Raw genomic sequence first — 23,537 nt, 5'->3', positions numbered from 1 at the left:
GAAGTTTCTCTGAATGCCACAGAATAGTGTTTGTAAACAATGACTTTTTGTTTTTGGTCTAAACTTTAGACTCTAAAGAAAACATCCAATCATTCATTCACAAGAGCAAAACTTTCACACTTTTTTTTTTTTTTTGAGATGATTTTTCAAACGTACGATCCCAAATTGGGTGTTTGGGTATTAACTTTTATAAAAATGAAGTTTGCTACCACTGTGCTAAGGCCCTGAGGGGTGTTTACACAGACGGTACAGATGAGGCAACTGAATATTTGTATAGGATCCCTTTGCAAATGAAGATCAAAGTCAAAAAGAAAAAAACAAATTCACTTTATTTTAAAGACAATGATTGGCATACAGAAGGTATGCACCAGCATAAAATAAACTTTCATGAAAAGCATTAAAATCCATTATAAATTAATTTATTAAATAGGTATTTGGTATATGTGATGGTTTTATTAGATATTACTCTTATTTATTGCCAACCCCCTCCCCCAAAGTCAAAACAAATCAGAAAATCTCATAACTCCAATTTACACTAAATAATTTATTTTCCCAAAATGTGTATGTGTTCTGAGATGTGACACATGATACAGTTCCATTGGTCATTCTCTATCAATCATAATATGACAGGACACAAGAGGCTAAAAATGGCTCATCATAATTTATTTTATGTTAAAATGTACAGCTTTTTTTTTGTTTGTTTTTTTTCTTCTTTTTTTTGAAGTGACTGACTAAAAAGAGAACAGATAAATACAAGAGTGTCGCTGGCTCCTATTTTATACAAGGATTACGCCTCTCCTGCTTGGCCCTTACAGTCACCCTGTACAGGTACAAAGGCTACAAAAAAGGAAGCAATATAAACAGACACAAATAACTTTTTTTTGCTTTTTTACATGCGATTTGTAAGCTTAGTTTGAGCTATTCACAAGCTACTTCTCTATTTTTCCTTAAAAAATAACTCCAATATTTTATAAAGATAGAAAAATCTACAGATGGAATGAAAATGTAAAGTTAGAGGCATTTCCATAAAATAGCAACTTTACACCAAATTCACTATTTTTTTTTAAATCCTGCCAAGTATTTGGACATATATGAAATGTTTCAAAACCTGACAGATAAACACTGAGATATGCTTCATTCAATAAACAGAAGTCTGCATTTATAAAACAGAAAGCTGCCTTTTTTCCCCAAAGAAATCTGTCACCAAAATGGAAAAGGGTCTCAACTTTACACCAAACATTTAGCAATAAAACCCCTTTTGACTAACCAAATGGGAATAGCTTTTATAGCTCTTTACAGTTTTATAATTAACAAAAATATAATTTTTTTTAAACCCTCAAATTAGGGCACCCTAATCAAGGCAAAAAACTTAAGAAATGGCTTACTGTTAGCACAACACTTGTACAGTACTACAAAATGCACTGTCACTAACAAAGACATTAGCGGCATGCTGAAGTGTCACCTTAAACAAAATATACAATAACTGAAATGCTAAAGGCATTTACATGGAGTGGACAGGGAAGAAAAAAAAAAGTTCTAGGTTCAGTATTAAAACAGATAATTTGGTGGGGCGGGGCTTGATATCCACATCATTTCATGGAAGCAGGCACAACAAGTGGCTGCCTTCAAATTGTAGTCCAGAGAGGCCTTCCTTTGCAGAGAATTTCATATAAAAGTAACAGAAACAAAGATACCAAAAAAAGAAAAAGGAAAAAAAGAAAAACAACTTGTATAAGGCTTTCTGCTGCATACAGCTTTTTTTTTTTTTTTAAATAAATGGTGCCAACAAATGTTTTTGCATTCACACCAATTGCTGGTTTTGAAATCGTACTCTTCGAAGGTATTTGTGCAGATTCAATCCAATAGTGATGCCCAGGGGGATCTTGTGACTGCCCATGTTGCCTACCTTCTCATGTAGGACCCATTGAGAGACTGTTTGGACATGCCCGTGTTCATGTAGCCGTGATGTCCGGGGGCTGTGTACATCATGTTACCATGGGGCGGGGTCTGCATTGGCTGCTGGGCATATGGCTGGGTTCCCATCATGCCCATCTGCATCTGCATAGGGTATTGGGGTGTTTGATTCATGTAGCCATGATTGCTGTGGTAGCCGCTGTTCATCATCGGCTGGGACATGCTGTACCCATTCATGGCATTGAGAGTATTCATGTTCATGTTCACAGAGTTGACATTGTAGGCTGGGGCTGGCATCAGGTTCACACTCATGTTCATACCTCTCTGCATCGTTAAAGTCCGTGCAGGACCCTGCATGGCTACAGTCTGGGAGCGCCCATAGATCTGAGACTGATGGGTGGCAGCGGCTGGTGACAGAGATGCCGATTTGGTTCTCATGGAGACGTGGCCCTTGCTGGCAATCTGGGTTTGCAGTCTTTGGCTGTGAGAGATGCCAATGTTTGATGCAGCCATGTTCCGTTGCAAAAGAGGCGGTGGCAGATTCATCGGAGGAGGAGTCAGGTTGGGGGGTGGGGTCATTGTAGCTTGTGCTTGGGGTCCCCCAGGGACAGAGTGCGGAGACTGAGAAAGCTGGACAAGCCCTGTGTTACTTAATGGTGTGGACAAAGAGGCACTGTTTGCATAGGAAGTTACAGCAGCGGAATGGCTGTAAGGCAATGAATGATCAATAAGTGTATTAGTTAACTGCTGTAGTTTGGCAAGGCTGAAGGTGGCTGATGGCTGTGGGTAATGCCCAGCCCCAAAATCACTCTGACCCATTCGTTCATATAAGCCAATGTTGGCGTTGCCAGTCTCAGGGATGTCAGCCAGCTGCATCGGTGGGGTGAAGTTAGTGGCCATGCTACACTGAGCCAGCTGCTGGCTGCTGCTTGGAGGCCTCTCCACCACACAGCCTTGAGGAGACTTGACGCTGCAGGTTGGGGGAGAACTGATGCTGGTTTGCTGCAGCATGCTGCAGCTCCCACTGATGTTGGACATCTGCTGGGTGACAGCACAGCTGCTCTGTGTCAGATTGCTAGAGGTGAGGTTGCTATAGGAGCAGCTGTTCTGTGAAGAGCCGTTTCCGCAAATGCTGCTGCCCATAGTAGAATCATAGCTACTAGGGTTCTCGTAGTTCTCGGTTGTGCTCTCGATACTGCCCAGGTCACTAAATCCACTGTCCACGACTTGCTGGGAATGATCTGAAACTGACGGGACATCCATCATTGGACTGGTTTCCATGTTTTGCAAAGACGGCACGGAGATGGCACTTTGATCCGGGCTGATTTGGGCATAGCTGTTTTCCAGGGCAGGGACACTTGGGCTGTTGACAGAACGTACTGACTGGCCAGGATGGGAATGGACAGATGAAACTGGGCTACTGTGGTCTGACTGCTGGCAATCATCTAGAGTGGCGGCTATCTGTGGGCTTTGGTCTGCATGGGTGTAGTTTTGTAGGCTTCTGCAGGCCTCTTGAGTCTCAGCACAATCCTGAAAAGTGTCGTCCTGTTCACTATTCTCCTGGGTCAAAGATTGAACTGCCTGAACGGTCTCAGAGTCAATTTCCATGGCCGTCGTGTTTCTCTCTTTGAACTCAGAATCCACTTCTTCGCCACTCTTTTGGTCCTGCTTCTGTGCCTGTTCTTCTGGGGATTCCTCATCAGATTCAGGTGCAGCTTCAGTGTCTCCAGAAAGCTCCTTAGGTTCACTGTTACACGCAGCTGCAAGGTCAACGCCACACTCCATTAGGACCTCTGAGTTCGAATGACTAGGCTGGACACTAAGGTCTAAAAAAGCCTCCTGGTTTTCTAGTACTTCTTTAAAGGATTCTCTTGGGCGTTCTTCCTTCTCTGCTTCTCCACACTCCATGTGACTGTCATCTTCATCATCTGCATCATGACCCTCGTTGTGAGATGGCTCTTCATCCTCTTCCTCCTCCTCTTCATGATCATCCAGAGGAACAGGGTCTTCTTTGTCCGTGAAGACTTCTGGTTCCTCTTTTTCCTGATTTTTAGCACCACCTGGGTCTTTTTCTACATTTTCTTCTTCTTCCTCCTCTTCCTCTTCTTCTTCCTCCTCTTCTTCCTCCTCGGGTTTCATTAGATCATCTTCTGGTTTTTCACCTGGTGATTTATTTGGACTTATCGGTGCACATGTTTCATCCCTTGTGTTTTCATCCCGAGGCAGCAGGGGTTCCACGGCTTCCTTGACTTCCTCCTCAATCCTGGTGGGAGTAGGGCTGGTTTTGCCTTCTGGAGTCTCTTTCTGTTCTTCTACTGTTATCTGGTCATCAGGTTCCATGGGTGTTTCTGGCGGGGTGTACAAGTTCAGTTTAAATCCGGTCTTCCTCTCTTTGTTTGGCCTCCACTTAGATAGACTACGTTTTGTTCCTTTTGGCCACACTTGTTTGCACTTTAGAGGTTCAAGATTGTCTCTACTGCCTTCTTTCAAGTTATCTGTATCATCATCCATATTGTCTTAGCGAGGAGACAGAGAGAAACGAGAGGAAGAAAAACAAAGTCTTAGAAAGCATAACCTTGAACAACTTGAATTCATTCTTTTCAATTAATCAGTAAACACTGCTTTTGATTTCAAGAGTCGATGATAAAGACATAATCAAAACGAATACAGAATCATATTGTGCTATAAACCAAGTAAACAGTCCAGGTCTGGGAAAGTAATATATGTCTTGTATATTCCCTCTCTCCCCTTCCCTCCCGACCTCCGACAGAAAGTTGTGCTTTTTATAGAAAGCACGCAGATACAGACAACTATAATACTCTTATTTGAGTTTAACAAATAAGACATTCTCTGATGTAAAAGCCTGGAATTCATTCCACAATGTAAAACGAATAGAAGCCTAACTCACATATCTGTCCTGAGAAAGTAAATTTCTGTTTGTGGACATTTACTAGATTTAAATGATCTCAGATGACATGACTTACTTTGATTTGAATGTTCTCTCTGACATAAGAATAAACTGTGTACCTCCGAAACAAATGAAGACATAACTCCAAAATACAAATGCATCTGTTATCTATATTAGAGGATCATCATTTTTGCATGATACAAACTATGATGTAGTTACCATGAAACAATTGAATATTTAAACAACTGGCATTCTTTTTATCACTAATTCTGTCCACATTGTATTTTTTTTTTTCAACGTTTATTTATTTTTGGGACAGAGAGAGACAGAGCATGAACAGGGGAGGGGCAGAGAGAGAGGGAGACACAGAATCGGAAGCAGGCTCCAGGCTCTGAGCCATCAGCCCAGAGCCTGACGCGGGACTCGAACTCACGGACCGTGAGATCGTGACCTGGCTGAAGTCGGATGCTTAACCGACTGCGCCACCCAGGCGCCCCATGTCCACATTGTATTTTGATCAATTTGTTGCTCAAATGTAAGGTTTGAATATTAAAGTAAATAAGAAACAAACCAAAACTGTCATGTTCATTTTAACCCAGCTAATATTATTTTTACTGTACCTTTACACACATATGAATATAAACCAATTTGTAAGTATATTTGTAGAAATATAAGCAAGCAAATAAATATATGAATAAATGCAAATATAAAATACCTAAGTCTTCATGAGACCTTTAGAGAGTTAAAGCTCAAACTCATCTCCTGGAGGAGTCAATGTAAAGGAAAAGCTTTACAAAGAAAAATAGCCTTATTACAAACATTACTGTGGAGAACAAACAGAAGATTTTACATTCAATGTGGAACAGAGATCTTTTTTTGTCGGAATGGAGGGATTTCTAATCTGTCAGTGCAGAGCAGGGTAAGCCTTAGCTCATTTATGTAATAAAAGGATTACCCATAAACTTACCTGCAAGTACTACATTCAAATTGGCTAGCTGAGAACACATAAGTGATGTAGAGGGATTCCTTCAGAAGTTCAAAGTACAACACCCAATTAACAGTCACTGCAAGATGCTCAAATGATTTTATTTCTATTCACAGTAATAACCATGCCAGTGCCCCTGGAGTCCACATGTTACTGGACCTACAGCTTTTGTAGGAACACCTCTCTAAATCAGAAGATGAGTTTTCTGATGATTAATTTTTTAAGAAAGAAGATCTTGAAAGGAATCAGAAGTAATATGGCCACTTAGGATTTTAAAGACAAATGGCACAAAGTGGAGAATAAAAGGTAGTGATGATTCATTTACAGCCTCCTGAGAAGGGAGTTAAGAACTGGAAATAAGGCTCAATGTCCACACAAAAAATGGTGTCTTGCTATAGTTTGTTGTTGTTGTTGTTTGTTTGTTTAAAGAAATGGGGTGGGGGGGGAAGGCTTGAGATTCTTTATACCCCGGGCAAGATGTTATTCCCTCAGGACACTACTGTATGTAGTAATAGTATACCTATTAATTATAAAAGTCAGGAAGATGCTTGCTCATGCCCTTAAAGTTGTGACTTTTCTTTAAAAAAATTTTTTTTTCTACGTTTATTTTTGGGACAGAGAGAGACAGAGCATGAACGGGGGAGGGGCAGAGAGAGAGGGAGACACAGAATCGGAAACAGGCTCCAGGCTCCGAGCCATCAGCCCAGAGCCCGACGCGGGGCTCGAACTCACGGACTGCGAGATCGTGACCTGGCTGAAGTCGGACGCTTAACCGACTGCGCCACCCAGGCGCCCCCAAAGTTGTGACTTTTCAAAAGCAAGAGAGATACCTGCAGTTCCCAAAGAAATGAGATGGCCTCTTCCTAGATGGAAGAGATGTTGGAATAAGTTTTTAAATACAGTCATTTCAGCTGTAGAGTGGATAGATTGCCCCACAAATCCTCATGATTCAGCTGGGAGCTTAAGTTCCCAGCCCAAAAGGCAAGGAATGGTTGCTTTTAAACTGGATATCAAAGTTGATTCACTGGTGTTAGTATTTGTTTTTAGAGGATGGGGTGGGGTGTCTCTGCCAACAGCAAATTTTGAATTGGTAATTTAAAAGGAAGGACAATTTCCTGATTTCTACATTATCCTATATTATCAAAGCTAATACTGATGGTGTGGGTGAGTTGAAATGATTCTTGATAATAATATATCCTAAGACACCACTAATTACAAGATGTGCCATCGATTTTTTATAGGAAAAAAGAAATTATTGCATTCAATGCTCACAGTAATATAAACCCTGATTCTGGAAATATTTAATGTGAAAAAAAGCACTTAGTAGAATCAAGGAGACGCAGTGTATTTCTTACTGAGAGACTTCAAAGTTTTTGAGGACAAGCCAATTTCTAAGATGAACCCACCTAGAGGAATGTTCTGGCCTTAGAAGTTGTTTAAAATAAAATTCAATTCCAGGAAGAAGGGATAGAACCTTTTATGAATGAGAATAGACAGATGAGCACTTATTCCTGGTGGGTCGACACAACCTCAGAGATGCCTTTGGGTATAACTTCAGGTGCCTGCCTTTTGGCAGTAACACACAAGATATTCACAAGGATAAGATTTTTATAATTCTTCCACTTACTTCTACAAGGGTCAGCATTCTTAAAACAATGATTGTCTTTTTCTTCCTCTTCCTCTGTTTTTCTTTTCTTCCCAGGCTGATGTTGGAATGCTTTTCTCAGGACTGGCTTCCCTCCATCTTCCTCCACTTCAATCTCACAGGTAGGCTCCAGGTGCGGCATTGGCCTCTCTTCATCTGAGTTGTCAAAGGGCTCATTCAGTACTTCTGTCGTCTCAGAAATGGTCTCAGTTGTTACACTGCTGTTGATCCTCCTGCGTTTACGACCCCTTTTCTTCTTTAGTACAAAAGGCCGCTGAAATTAATTCCAAACAATACATAAGAGCTCATGAGAAATTAAATGGTTGAGTTGATATGCAGCAAACATGTACTGAAGGCATGTCTCAGAATCTTACACGTAAAGACTTCTGTAATGCCTTTGTACTTAACCTTCCATTTGATGTTTAACATCCCTCTCGGGCTCCAACTACACAGGCAAGTGTTTTCCAAATAAAACAGTTGTTTACTCAAGAAGATGCTTTGAGAGGGAACATCACCGCAGCTGAACTGTAGACTTTAAAAAGCTAAGGTTTGCTTTTCTAGAATATATTTTCCGATGGTACTTGCAGACTTCAATATTCTACATTATAGCTATTAAGTCCTCATGGACACAGATGTTTCCATAAATGTTGCAATAACCAACTAGCCACTGGGTCACTCATTTAATACTTGATAACTGTTCAAGGAGCACCTTCTCTATGCAAAATGCTACAGGAAGTTTGATGGCATACAAGGTTAACCTAATTGTTCCCTATTTCATAAGACTTCAGGAACAATGAAAAGGGAAGAAGACAGGGTACTAGAAGAAAGGATTATTTAATGTTTAAAATGTTAAGAGAGTCATGTATTGGTGACTACAGGGATGTCAGCAACTGACAACTTTATAAAGTATTTTATTATACAAGGCATCTAAAAAATTAAGACATGTGAAATCTGTCCTGTTTATAGAAGATACGAAAAATTTTTTTCTGATTGTACTACAGGTTGGTAGCAATTATAAAATACTTTTGCCCATGCAAAAAAGCATTTAATGAAACAAAATTAAAATATAGGAATAACCGATTTGCTGCTTAAATGGAACGTGTCAATAGTGGGCCTGAAAAATTATTTAAAATATATTGCAAAGAAGGTTCAATATGCTTGGTTAAAACTCAAACTCTTACGGTGCCTGGGTGGCTCAGTCAGTTAAGTGTTCCGACTCTTGATTTTGGCTCAGGTCATGATCTCACGCACGGTTCATGAGATTGAGCCCCATGCACTGGGCATGGAGCCTACTTGAGTTTCTTTCCTTCTCTCTATGTCCCTCCCTTGCTCACATATTCTTTCTCTCTAAAGAACAACAACAACAACAACAACAACAACAAAAACTCAAAGTCTAAGTAAACTGTATCCAAGAATTACTGTTGCTCACATTAACTCTCTGAATCTTCACGTATAAACCTGATAATCATATTCTGTAATTAACATTTATGGTTATTAACACTCCCAGTTGGCCTGCCCTCCCTAACTCACTAATTTTCCCAAACGTGAGTACAACCCATGTAAAGAACTAGTTTTCTTTATTTTTTTAGTGTTTGTTTATTTTTGAGACAGACACAGAGTGTGAGCAGGGGAGGGGCAGAGAGAGACAGGGAGACACAGAATCTGAACCTGGCTCCAGGCTCTGAGCTGTCAGCACAGAGCCTGATGCGGGGCTTGAACACATGAACCGCAAGATCATGACCCAAGCCGAAAAGTCAGACGCTTAACTGACTGAGCCACCCAGGCACCCCAAAGAACTAGTTTTCTTTAAATTGAATCAATTTATATGATGGGAGTCCATATCGTACCTTGGATAATCCTGGTTTTGTTGTTTTTAAAACAGATTTCTTTTGTAGTATACATAATACCTGAATACATTTGTCTGGTAAGAAATCCAAGATTACTCACAAGTCTGAAGTTTACTTTATGGAGAGCTCTTTTCTACCCCTTCCCCACAGCTGCCCTTCCATTAAAAGACTAGCAGGCTTAGAAGAAAGCGCACCAAGCTGGGATTTACAACAGCAGGTTCTTTGACACACAGTACATAGGATGGCCTTGGGGCAGAGCTGCAACTTGTGTTATTTCTGTAAGTCTTAGCTATACTAATAATATCTGGTTCCTTACTATGTCACAGATAGATACTGAAGACAAAAATATCAGATCTGGGTTAAACAATCACCTAAAGACAAGATCAATTTTTTACCTTGTGCACAAGGTATATCTACAGTGACCACCAGGCTATGAGAAATTGTGTACTTGTCCACCAATGCAAAACATCAGCATCAGTATGGAGAGCCTGAAGTACCTTCTAACAATTCTATGCGAAGAACAAGAAAAATATTAATATTTTTCTGATAATATTTTTCTTGTTCTTCGCATAGAATTGTTAGAATATTATAATATAATGTTATCTATCTACATAATATAGAATAAATTTATTTATATCTATATAATATAAAATAATATAATCTATATAATATAGAATATTTTGATAAGAAATAATATTATCAGGAGTGCTGGGGTTGGAGTCTGAGCACTCATCTGGTTCTAGCTCCATCTCTGTGGAGCTGGATGACCTTGGACAAGTCTCCTAGCCTTCCTAGGCTTTGGTGTTTTCATCAAAACACACTGAAGGGTGGTTGAAGTGCTCTCCAGGGTCCTTTTCTGTTTGCATAGCCTGACTTCTCTAGTCCCACAAACCAGCAGGTGGCAGTAACTACTAGACTAGGAAGCCCGCCTGTCCCTACTTTAACAAAACAGCACTAACCTCAAAAAGTAAACACAATCATGACTGTAAGATAAAGGATGATGATATATGATCAGCAGGACTGAATACAGACTACTTCTAAAGAATAGAGAGTGAAACAAATACTAATAGAATGTTTGCAATGACAAATAAGATTTGATTGAAACTGACTCACTGAAAATCTAAACACACATACCTTTCTCTTTATAGCAACTGATTGTGGTTTAGTCAATCTTGGAGGAGAACTCTGAATATTTTCTTCTTCCTCCTCCTCCTCCTCCTCCTCTTCCTCTTCTTCCTCCTCCTCTTCCTCCTCCTCCTCCTCTTCCTCTTCCTCCTCCTCCTCTTCCTCCTCTTCCTCTTCCTCCTCCTCCTCCTCTTCCTCCTCCTCCTCCTCTTCACTGCTCTCTTTAGACAGCTCCATAAGCTGCCCTCGCTCCCCTGCCACTGGCCGGCTCTCCGGGGAGTGCAAATATTTATTTTTCGATTGTACTTTTGCAGGTGATTGCCTACTGTTCGCTCTAGAGGACAGGATTTCTTGCTCCTCCTTTTCCCAGCAGCTAGCTTGTTCCATTAGCCGCTCGGCCTAAGGGGGGGGGGGGGGGGAGGGTAAAAATGGTGGGCCAGTGAAAGGGCAGTTAAGACACAGCCTCTAAGGATCAAAGGCAAAGGATCTCTTAAGTTGTTTCTGAACAGAACAGTCAGCCAGCCAAGCAACATTCCAGCTGCATCATCTCAGGACTCTTTTGCATCAGTTAGGATAACAAATCAAAGAAGATTGGGTTTCATGGGATATTTAGCAGTATTAATGATGCAGCGAATTGATTTGAGTCCTTTATCACTACATTACATGCTCACTGGCATGGAGCACTTTAAGCAAGTTCATAAACACAAAGAATCGATTGACATTGCAGCCTTGGAGCTCAGCACCAAATGTGATCTGATTACATGCTGTCAGTAGTGAAAAATGCTGCTTTGTGATCAATGATAAATGTTTCATTTTTCATACTCAATTCAATAAAATTATCATGTCTTACCATGCAACCTCAGTTAGGATAAATTAGTGCCATATCATTTCACAAGCTCTTTCTACATAACCAAGCCTTTGACAACGATGTTAATGACTTTCTCAGCCTAAGAATGCTGCAGGAGTGAAGTCACACAACTTAGGCAGATGAAGTCAATCATTACCTCTTTCTCAGCTTCTCGCTCTTCTTCAGAAACTGCAGCATTAGAAATTAAAATTGGGGTCCATCTTAGACTCTCTGGATCAAGTTCATTGGTCCGGGAACAGGTTTTCAGCTTTTCCATGTGGCCCAGTATCAACTTTTCCCTTCTAATGATGACAAATCTGTAATGTGATGAGGCAGAACAAAGTGCAATCAAAAGCTGAAATTTCATTTCACCTACACACGTTGACAAATGCTACTAGGTTAGGAAAAATCAGAGAGCTCATCAATGAAAAAATATAGCAAATTGAAATCTGACCAGCAAAACAGTATCATTTCCTGTTTTCTGTTTAGGAGAAAGGTTTTGATAATACCTTTGGGGGAACCTCTTATCTTAAACTGGAATGAGGCCACCTAACTCCTGGGACACTTTCTGGTGTAAGATGCTTGAGAGGCAGCCAGTGATGCCCCGGCATCGGTACTCACCTGCCATCCCTCTTGTCAATCATATGGAGGTGCTGCAGAGTGGTGGCGATGTCATGTGGGCACATGCCTGTAGCTCTGCTGATCGCCTTGATGCTGATGTGCCTCTCCTGGTGGTGGTAGAGATATTCTAAGATGACACTCTTCCAATAGGCCAGGTAGGAGAGACGGCCCAGATCGGAGAGTGGCTTTTCAGGAGACCCTGCTTGGCCTTCTCTTCTAGAAAGCAAATAGCCTAGGGCAGAAAAAGCCAAAGATGACTTCACCGTGGTGTTTTTAGACATTGGGATAGGGGCCCCTCAAAATAAAATAAGTAGCAATAAGGTAAAGACATCACATCAAACTTTATGTATGCAGTCTCTTCCCAGTTATAGTGATTTGATCTCCATGAAGTTTATGCTTATGAATCCTTTACAGTAGCACTGTAAGTCAATTCACATTGCTAGAGGCTGCATTTCAAATATACGTCATGGCATATTTAACAAAGCTAAGGTTGAGGACGTTACTTCTGATAAATTTCAACATCCAAGTTTCCCACCAGCTTTAGATTTTCTCAAAATCGAAATGTCAGGCACTTAGAAATCCTGTCAAGGGACCACCCTAAACATTAATGGGCAAGTTGTTTTCCACAGGAAGGACCTAATGACCCTTTGACAGCTGGATCTTAATAAAAGAGAAGGGTCTCTGTTGACTCAGATTCTATATTGCTTGTTACATTTAACTAGCCGGCTGATCTGAAGCTTTGTTTTAGGACTAATAAAAGAATGTCTTTTAAGTCGACTGCTGCAACTCACATCAGCTCTACTAGCTCTATTTTCACCTCTTTCATGTAAATTAATTTATAATCCAACCCCAGAATGTTGCTCCCACAAATTAAAACAAAACAACCTCCTTAAAACAAACTGTTTTATGTATACTCAGGAAATCCCCGAGCATGGTAAGCTTCTGAATATGCGTTCTGCAGCATTACTGTGAAGGTTCTTGGCAAAGGGATTTTTTAAATGATTTAAAACTTTAAATCCACTTGAAGGTAATGAATGAAAGCTGGCGGCTGTCTTGGTAATTAAGAGCCACTTATGGAGTAGAGAAGGAATGCTGTAAACTAATGATGTCTACCTTGCTCTAATTATCAATTTCAATAGCCTCACCTTCATGAACTTCCTAAATTTAAACAAACATCAACCACATACAGTAGGTGGCAGCAATTACAAAATCATGCTGCTCTGTAAACCACCCAAATCTTCAGCATTTTTCTTCTTTATCTCCATTTCCAAAATGGCTGCATTCTCAAGAATTTTCTCAATTTTGGATTTTTTCTTAGAAGGACAAAATCAAGCCTCTGATGCATTTTCCTGCCTCTCAAAATCACTGTAAATAATGCAGAAATATAGAACAAGAAACCCAAACTGACCTACACCCTATAGGGGTGTAACCACAGCATTTTGCATTTTGATGGTTTTAATCTGAATGCCATGATAAAGAATAAGCATACATTTAACTTTAGGCTTTCCTGCAGTCTTTTGACTTATTTGTCTCTTTAACTCATGCTTAAGAGTAATGTATTTGATTGAATGGTAAACAAGCACCACCAAATTTTACAGTCAAACCACTGTCGACACGTCATTCAGCTGCATCCAGAGGCTTTCAAGAGCAGTGTGTCCGGAATGCTAACAGTGATGACCACGGTGCTGAATCCAGCCCAGATCATGCCCTGTCAATATGGAGAAGAGCTCTCTGTCGCTCAAGTACAAAGGGTGCCCAAACCCCAGAGCACAGATAATTGGCACATCCATCACCTGCCTCCTAAGTGCTTGGCACATGCTGAGAAATCTACTCAGTTGGCTGGAGGACCCGGCTCTGTACTACTGCGAGGGGAGAGGACCATAGTACCATGGCTGTGGAACTATCCCCTTGATCCGCAGTCCCTCACTGGTTCTTATCTGAACCTCCCAGTTAGGGACAGAAAGCCTCAGTCTCTCAGCTCAGCAGAAAGCTTTCTATACAACTAAAGTGGTCAGAAGGCGGTATGTGCCCTTCCTTCCTACCTTAGGTTCCGCTATGAGCAGTCTTACCCAGGAAGCACATGGATTTCTTTGTTCTGTCTTCTCTTCCCTCAGTCTCTACCCTGGGCTCAGCCAAAATCCCCCCAAAACATATTTTATACAGCTGCTCATGTTTTCACACCCCGAGGCAGTACAAATATAGCTTATCATGGCCTCAGCCTAAATTGGTCAGGCCACTGGAACTCTCAGGCAACCTGGGGTCTGTGGAGAGCCTTTAGGCATAAACTTTTCAGCACCTGCAATTCCCACCTCGCTAAGTGGCTGTCTCTTGGGACACTCTCGGACACAATCCGCAGTCTGTGGCTGACACTACCACGGGAGAGTCCTGGGACTCGAAGGGGGTTGGGGAGGTGGTGGCAGGGAGCATGTGTACACTGAGCCCGGGAAGCCCACTGGACTTTCACAGCAAACACCTCCATATGGCACTAGTGAAGGCTACAAAGCAGGAAGGTTACCAACACCTGCCAGCAAGTGGTAATTTCCTGGGTGCTGGGGAAGAAAAATTGCAAGCCAAAACTCCAACTAGAAAACATCAAGCAGGTCTTCAGGGATGATGTGCACCAGCATTTCAGACCACACAATGCCACGGTCCAAAGGCATCACTGCATTGCCTGATGTTAGTTTTTCCTTCTCTGACTCATGAGACCCTCAAGGGTCTTATAGCAATGGAAATAACTTGCATTAAGCTGAGAGCCATTTATGAGTCCACGAAGTCTCCTCCGAAAGGAGAAATGTTTAGATTAAATGCAATTCATCTCCAAAATAAGAATGACCAAAGGTAAATTTCTGATTCCTTACTAGTTAAGTGAAATCACTTGTAATGTGTTAAAATGGATAGCTTAGAAGAAAAAATGTCCACGTCTACTCCATAGGTGGACTAGGTTGCTGTAATACAGAATTTAAATTTTACCTGCAGCACTTTCCCTCAAAAAAGTTGTAACTGGGAAGGCGTCTGGGTTGCTCAGTCGTTTAAGCATCCGACTCTTGATTTTGGCTCAGGTCATGTTCTCACAGTGTGTGACTCTGAGCCCTGCATCAGGCTCTGCAATCATAGTGTGGAGCCTGCTTGGGATTCTCTCTCGCCCTGTCTCTCTGCCCCTTGCTTGCTCATGCTGTCTCTTTCTCTCTCCCTCTCCCTCAAAAATAAATAAATAAACATTAAAAAAAAAAAAAAAAAGCTGTAGCTGGTAGCACTTCACTACTCTGACCTTTTAACATGGAATGATTTAAATAATGAATTTCTAGCCATCTTTTGTTTTCTTCTACTTTTTTTAGGCTCCTCAAATCAGAATTACTATATAGCCAATTGACAGAACAATTTTTGGTAAGAACATTTAGTTCATTTAGTTGTTGAGTAATTATAGTGATGTGGTGATTTAATGTTACAGCTCTTAAATTTAACTTACCAAAAAGATTCCAAATAATTGATGTAAGATGCAGGGAAATAAAAAGCACTTATCTTGGAAGCCGGTGTATTATCCTGAAGATCTGAAACAAGTATACCACACCCCTGGTGAACAGATTCCCATGGTGCTCTCACACCTTTCCTTTTCTTTTTAACGTCTATTTATTTTGAGAGAGAGACAGAGCACGAGCAGGGGAGGGGCAGAGAGAGGGAGACACGGAATCCAAGGCAGGCCCCAGGCTCTTGGGGCCGATACGCAGCTTGAACTCATGAGCTGTGAGATCATAACCTGAGCCGAAGTCAGACGCTCAAATGACTGAGCCAGCCAGGTGCCCCTCTCACACCTTTCCTTAACGGAGGACACTCTGAATCAGAAAACCTGAACTATCTCTGGGGAAACCTGGCTGTTCAGACTAAAAACAAAGTGGTGTTTGGAGGACAAATCCCAGTAGCTGCAGTATAATTAATTGCTGGTGAAATTATTACCTTTAAATTGTCTGGGAGCTAGAGGTGCAGGTGAACAGCACTTATTCTGTGATCAGGAGACTTGTAATTGGAAAATGGCCCATCAACTCTTCACCCACATCAACTATCTTGATACTACAGAAAGGTGGCTTTCTCTTTTGCTTCACTGGAACCACTTACCCAATGGAAGGTGAGGTCTCAGTTTTGGTGTATGGACCACACACTAATTCAAAAGATTATCAAGGTGTTTGCTTAAAGGGAAAGTTAAGACCAATGTTGTGTCTGCAAAAGGTAAGCATGTCTAAGCTGTACTGATTACGTAGGACCCAAATTTACCTCACCTCTGTTAAGGCTGACCTACTTGTAGGAAGAGAATCATGATTGCTTGTGTTTGAAATGGTTAAAGTGGTAGAAAGTTGCCTTTGTGTAAACAGATCTTTTAGGATAAGGAAGGAACTATCTGGACAAGGTCAAGAGTTGTTTTTGCAGACCTAAATTCCCAAATTAGTTGAGCTCCCAGCGTATTAACTGCAAAGCTAACCCTTGTTTAATGTGAAACATTCCTTCCTTTTAAACTAGTAATATTTCAAGATTGTAGGCTGGACCAGAAGTGGAATAATTTTCATGGATAAGGATTTCCCCCCACAAAGGCAGCCACTCTTCACTCCTGCACACCTTCATCTTCTACCATCTGGAACCAAACCGTATGAACCTCCTCAAATACAAAGTGTGAACTCTGGCAAGCTACTCCCAATTCCCATCTGTCTGGATCGTGTGAGTCTGGGGTTACTGGCTGCTTTTAGGAGAAGATAATCTTCAAGGATTACACACCTTTCATCAGACACCTGTTTAGCTCAGCAAACCTTGCTGAAAGGTTCATTATCAGTAGACAGCACTGGGTTTGCAAGCCTGGGAACTGACACCAGGCCAGGGATTTATGGCAGGTCTTGAGCAGAGGAAATCAGATGGCTCTAACCATGTATCTCATGATTAAGGATGGAAATTCACTGGTCTGTGTCATCTGTTACTGGTTTCTAGGGTTAAGCAGCCCTGTGACCAAGTGGATGAATGGCGTGTTATCAGTTTAAATAGTGATAAAGAACCTGCTGAAATTTTGTGATGATTTTGCAATTAGTAAAAAAGGAAACTGAACCTTACTCTTCCTACTGTTTTCAGAGAACTAGAGTGCTCCAGATGACCTGTGACCTGCCTGATTCCTTACTACTTTCCATTTATTTTTTTATTTTTTATTAAAAAAAAATTTTTTTTTTTAAAAAAAAAAATTTTTTTTTTCAACGTTTATTTATTTTTGGGACAGAGAGAGACAGAGCATGAACGGGGGAGGGGCAGAGAGAGACGGAGACACAGAATCAGAAACAAGCTCCAGGCTCTGAGCCATCAGCCCAGAGCCCGACGCGGGGCTCGAACTCACGGACCGCGAGATCGTGACCTGGCTGAAGTCGGACGCTTAACCGACTGCGCCACCCAGGCGCCCCAAAAAAAATTTTTTTTAACATTTATTTATTTTTGAGACAGAGAGAGACAGAGCATGAATGGGGGAGGGTCAGAGAGAGGGAGACACAGAATCTGAAACAGGCTCCAGGTTCTAAGCTGTCAGCACAGAGCCCGACGCGGGGCTTGAACTCACGGACCGTGAGATCATGACCTGAGCCGAAGTCGGCTGCTTAACCGACTAAGCCACCCAGGCACCCTATCCATTTATTAAAAGATATAGATGCCTCCCTAGCAAAAATGGAAATTTTGAATTTTTGAGATATTTTATACTTTAAGAGGTTGGTTTTGAAAATGTGAATGTTTAAGACATTTCTCTCACAATTCTATGGGCTTGAAGTAATTAATTACGTAACAACTTAGAGTAAATATTGCTTGACTTTTCCACAGACTTCTCAGTCTACTTCTTATAGAAGTCCCCCAGACTGGCAGTATCAGCATCACCCGGTAACTTGTTAAAATCACAAATTCTTAGACCTATGAACCAGAAACACTGTGGGAAGGCCCCAGCACTTCCGTTTCAATAAGCCCTCCAGGTGGTTATGATGCACACAAATTTGAGGACCACTGCTATAAATTCTGCTATGGAGCTACTGGTTTTGATGAAGATGTTAAAACCATCGTATGCAATAGGAGAGCCACTGGATGGGAGGACTAAACAATCTCAGCTTGGCGAGGAGACCTCCCTCACCCAGCAACTTGGTGGTAGAGAAGTGGGTCCAGGAATCTCCAAAGCCCCACCAGACTGATATTTAGCAAGAGATCACTGAGTTGCTGAGTGGCTTTTTTCATAAATTCTATGCCTGTGCTTCTCAACCTTCATTATACAGTCACCTCTCATTACAACTCGATTCTGATTCAGTAGGCCAGAGACCCTACATTTCTAACAAGTTCGTATACTATGTGCCACACTTGCATTCCAAGGGTTTATACATTAAATCAGTGGTTCTCAAAGTTTTTGGTTTCTAGACCTCTTTACATTAAAAAAAAAAATTATTTAAGAGCTTCTGTTTATAAGAGCCGTTATCAATTTTTTAGAGAAATTTGACAAATACTTATTAAGAACCAATAAACCCATTAAGGGTTAACATTTTTTACGAAAAAATATTGTCTAAAATTAAAAAAAATAGTGAGGAGACTGGCACTGTTTCATATTTTTCCAAATCTCTTCAATGTCTGGCTTAAGAGAGAAGCTACATTCTCATATCTGCTTTGGTACTCAATCTGTTGTGATTATCACAGGTCATGAAAGTTCTTGAAAATGCCAATGTACATTCATAAGAGTGAAATGGACAAGTAGTACTTTAGTATTACTTTGAAAATAGTTATGACCTTGTAGAGTCCCTAAAAGGGCCTTAAGGATCCCCAGGAGTCCCTGGATCATACTTTGAGACTATCCGCTTTACATAAAAACTGACAAGAATTTTTAAAAGTTGGGCGCCAAGGCCACAGGTATTTTAAAACAATACGGCATTTACTAAATAAAGTATGGCAGGTCATAAGAGGCACTACAGGTTGGTTAAGAGCAAGGGTGCTACAGCCAGACTGCCTGGAATGGAATCCAGGGTCTACTATGTACCAACTACGTGACATTGGCTGGGCAAGTTATTTAATCTCTCTGTGTTTCAGGTCCCTCACCAATAAAATTTGGAGAATAATCATACCTATCTCTTAGGGTTGTAGTAAGAATTAAACGAATAAGCACAAAGGATGCAGAACCATGCTTGGCATGTTACTGAAACACAACATAGGTGTTAGCTATTATCATTGTTCAACATAGTAAATGAATGAAATTTCAAGGTGATCGTTTGGGTGACCAGGTATACTTCATGTAGGGGAAAGGAAACGTGGACAAAAGGAAGAAGACTGACTGCTCTATAGGGTCAGATTAAGAAGAGCTTTTCTTACTTTTCCCTTAGGCATCTGAAAATCATTCCATTTACTCCAGTGCCTCAGACAAAAGTTCTCCTCCCCCTACCCCCCAGCTAACCACCCAAATATAAATTTAATTAAAGAAAGAAGCCATGAAAAAAACCCCACATATTCTGCCTCAGTAATGATCTGAAGAAAGTGGCGACTGCAGTTCACAGCAAGAATAGTTCTGTGCCCCCCAAATTCCCTTTGGCCCTTAAGTCCTTAACTTCAAGGACTATCCTTAGGAAACAGCAAGCCCTTCAAACCACAATAACAATGACTGCTTGAGGGCGTCAGAAGAACCCTGAGACAGTCCCAGGACAGATGAAACAAAGACCCAAATGTTCTCGAAGACCCAAGTGTGTCCCTGGGAAAATGGTCTGAGCCTGTGAAACCCAGAGGAAGGAGACAGCGGGTCTCTGAGGAAGAAAGGCTGGTTACTCTGGGTCACAAACTAGACTGTCTCTCTAAGTGCCCTTTTAAGATCTCTCTTCTCACAAGCTCCTCATAGACTGCTTAGGATACTGGGCTCTGGCTCAGTTATGTGGAGGTACCTCTAGACTTTCTTATTGAATTGAGTACCACCCCCACCCCCCCGGCTTCCTGGCCAAGTCCACTGCAAGAGGAATGATGCTTCTTCAACCCTACCCAGTGGAAGGTGTGTATGGTAGAGGCATGACTCCCCTGCCGCTGTATGTTTGTGCACAACCTCCAGATCATGCTGGAACTTAACAGATGAGTTCCATGATTCTGTGACTGGGTGTGGATTCCCTTGAAAGAGGTGGTCATTCTGTATGTCAGTCACCCAGGGAATATAGGAACTCACCTATTATATGAACTCACAAATAGGGCATCAGGCAGCAGGAAAGAGGATGCTCCTCCCTCTGTGGTGCCCTTTGAGGAGGGTGAAACACCTGTGAACAAGCTTCTGAATTGAGGATGACCAGGGCCAGAGACAGACCTCTATGACACAGTCAGAGGCCAAAATGAATTAATGGTAATTGTGTAACTGATAATCTAAATCACCAAGAATGTCTCTATTTCTCCTTTCTTTATCCTCTAGGCTAGCCCAGTGGTTCTCAACCCTGATTGTACATTAGGATCACGTAGGGGCTTTTACAAACTACAGATGTCTGTGCCTTACCCCAATCTCAACTCTTGCTTCTTTCAGGCTAGTCTGGTCACAGATGCATTACGGGTTATATTAAGCAAAGGGTCCCGAGGATGACACCATGGCCAGAATGGTAAACACCAATCCCCCTTCTCCATCTCTGCCACCCCAAAGGGCTATGCTAGTACCAGTGGTGACTAATGACAAATCCAAGTAGATGGTGAATCCTGGGGGAAATGGACACATCTAAGAGTTGAGGCTAGGGAGGAGATGGTCACTGGGGAAAGAAAGCTCTGTGACAGACTTCACAGGAGTTTTATTTATTTAGACGTTTAAGGAATATTTGTTTATATATGGCATTGAGTCACCACACCAGCAAGGTTCTGGCCTGGTGGATTAGGAGAATATAATTTTCTGTTCCAAGGAAATGACCATATACGAAATAGATTCAGTCTCTCAATTTCCTTGCACCGCTGACAAAGGTTTAAATGATAATAGAACAAGAGGTCTCATCAATATCACTTATTCCCAAACTAAACTGTTTGGGGAGGAATTTTTAAAAATAACTTTCTTTAAATATAACTGGGAAGTAACCACATTCTTCATGAAGCCCACTGCCTATTACAAATCTAACTAAAGCTCTGATTCACCCCTAGAGGCACATCTAGTTAGGTAATGATAAAGCACTATCATGGCCTTTGAATACAAATTTGAAAGACATGTCAGAATAATGCCCTCCTCTTTGACCTCTTTTGATTTTCCACAGCTCAAATCACTTTTAAATCCTGGCACGTTTTAGGTAAAACAAATTTATACTCGCACACAAAATTCTTAAGATGAAACTATTTGGCATTTTAAAATTATTTCCTTTCTTATAAATAGGTAAAAGTCCATGTGAGAGATTCAATCTGAAAAACTGTTTCAGAAATTAATTTAATTTTTCCAAGTTAAAACTCGGTTAAATTTTTCACAATTTCTAAGAAACAAAATCCTGCTAACAAAAATTTACCACTGAGAAATTGTAAGTTTTTAAACACTGCATTAAAAACATGCATACTTCAAAAAACGCAACTGCTCCAAGAGAATAATTGCATATAACTTGTAATGCCTCACCTGTAAGACCATTCTCCTGTTGCTAAAACATTACAATGGAAATGTTCCTTAAGTAAGCTAATAAAAGCAAAAACTAGAGTTTCTTTTGCTCACTATTATAGGTCTGAGGTTCTGTGGGTGTAGCTGTGATAGTTCACATCTCGTTGTAGGGTCTAATCCTACCCGTAGACTAAGGGGGAAGTGTGGACACTGCCAGTGATTTCAGAACCAAGCCCTAAGCGACTCTCCTTTCCATTTGTTCTCCCACAACCCGCCCCAAATCGGGTGTGTGTGTGTGTGTGTGTGTGTGTACCAGCTATAATTTTCTAAAACAGAAGAATGTTGTAATTCTAAGTGATAAGCTTTCACACGGCAAACACAGATATAGAGCAAGATTGAATAAAGGAAAAAGTGGAGAATACAAATCTCTCTATAAGTTTTCTTTGTTTTTGAATTACATTTCAAAGGGAATCTGTCAGTTTTTGAGATAACATTCTAAAATCAAAGCACAGACCATCACCCAATCTGATCGATCAATTAATGCTGAAAATGTAAAGGCAAAGAAACTATCTTCGGTTCTCCTCAGGTCATCCAGACAAACAGTCCTATCCCACTGGTCTACAGAAATCGAAAACTTCTCTTTTAAGCTGATTTTTTATTTATCTCCCATTCTCTTTCAAACAGGATTTGAGGTAAAAAGCCTCTGGCAATAAATGGTGGTGTCCCCACAGGGTTACCACCGAGCCCATTCTGACACACATGCGGCACATACAGGCTAGGGTGGAAGCTGGGGTGGCATGAGGTGTTCAACCAAGAGACTGGCTGGTTTGCCAGCAGATTTGGTGTCATGTAGGCATCTAGCCGTTGATACTACAGGAATCTTAAAGTCCAAATTGGCTAAATTAGACGTTAGCTATTGGGAAACACAAAACCGTATGAAATATCATCACCAGCAGTATTTAAAGACATCAGTTACTACCCCTTCAGTTAGTAGGCGATAGCTTTCTCCAAGTCCACTGTTGAGATTGCCTCCCTAATGCCAGCGGCACTTAAGAGTTGAGATTTCAGTAACAATGTATTAATATTAGCCCAGCTTTGGCCACGATATACCAATATTATCCCTGTAAGACTTTTACTGTGGGGTCACTGTTAATCAAAGAATCTCCATTCAACTTTCAAAGGACTGGAATGGTTTCATAGTGTGTTCCACAGTTGAGTGCCTACTGTGTTCCGGGCACTCTTCTAGTTAGGTTGTATACAGACACTCCCTTTTCTAAATTTAATAAGGAAAAAAGCTATGGGAGTTTAATTTCTTAACTACTATGCATCTGCTTGAACGCAAGAACCACAAACTACATAAATAACAGGAACTCAAATAGACATGTTAACAGCTAAAGTTCATTTTTAAGAATCAATTCAATATGCTACAGGCAAGCAATCAATCACACTGCAATCATCATTTACAAATCAAAGTACAAGGCAGATACTCATGGGGGTATATACAACTAGGTGGAAGTGTGTGATTATGGACGAGCAGATTGAAACTGTAAATTATGTAACTGTCTCTTGTAATTACCCCGCTTGAGAACCAAAAGAAACTTCCTGTATAATTTTGCAGGAGAATAGAGATCAAGATACAGAATTGCTTTTTAGTTGGTTTTAACCCTTCAACAGCTATTTAATTATGTGTGATAAGGTCAAAGAAAGGTTATACTCAATTTATGAAAAGTTGGCAGGGAGGTATTTCAAAGTAATCCTCTGAAAAGCTCCAGATTATTGATGAAACTTGATGATTTCTCTTCCTTTTCAGGAAAGATTTATCTAAATTATTTGTTAAAATAAACAACATTTAAAACAAATTCACAGGCGTCATTCATTTTATTTTCTCTCTAAAAACATTCATTATGGTTTCCAAGTTTTTAACAGGATGCAAGGGAAAAGCTGCAGGGGTAGAAGGCTGTCAGAGTCCTCAGACATATCTTCTGCTTTGGTAGGAAAAAAATCTCATTAACTTCCTGAAATTCATGGGGAATAGCTCCAACACTGGGCAAACCACAGGGCAGGGCTTCTAATCTATGAACAGAGA

At 40.9% G+C, this 23,537-nt stretch overlaps 1 protein-coding gene across 5 annotated transcripts in view; it reads right to left on the bottom strand.

The window, feature by feature from the left end:
• Window positions 1–310: 310 nt before the first annotated feature.
• The window catches only part of KAT6B (lysine acetyltransferase 6B), a 192,668-nt gene continuing 169,441 nt past the window's right edge, over window positions 311–23,537 (bottom strand). For all 5 annotated transcript variants that reach the window (XM_043598136.1, XM_043598139.1, XM_043598138.1 and 2 more), the window contains exons 14-18: window positions 11,893–12,124; window positions 11,429–11,588; window positions 10,434–10,823; window positions 7,435–7,726; window positions 311–4,430 (exon numbers count right to left, since the gene is read on the bottom strand). In XM_043598136.1, the coding sequence (XP_043454071.1) occupies window positions 1,903–4,430; window positions 7,435–7,726; window positions 10,434–10,823; window positions 11,429–11,588; window positions 11,893–12,124 (3,602 nt within the window). In that variant the 3' untranslated portion in view covers window positions 311–1,902. The remainder of the gene's footprint in view (window positions 4,431–7,434; window positions 7,727–10,433; window positions 10,824–11,428; window positions 11,589–11,892; window positions 12,125–23,537) is intronic.

This window comes from Prionailurus bengalensis, chromosome D2 (assembly GCF_016509475.1).
Source record: "Prionailurus bengalensis isolate Pbe53 chromosome D2, Fcat_Pben_1.1_paternal_pri, whole genome shotgun sequence".
NCBI classification, from domain to species: domain Eukaryota; kingdom Metazoa; phylum Chordata; class Mammalia; order Carnivora; family Felidae; genus Prionailurus; species Prionailurus bengalensis.
This window is presented reverse-complemented; position numbering and strand designations above follow the sequence as displayed.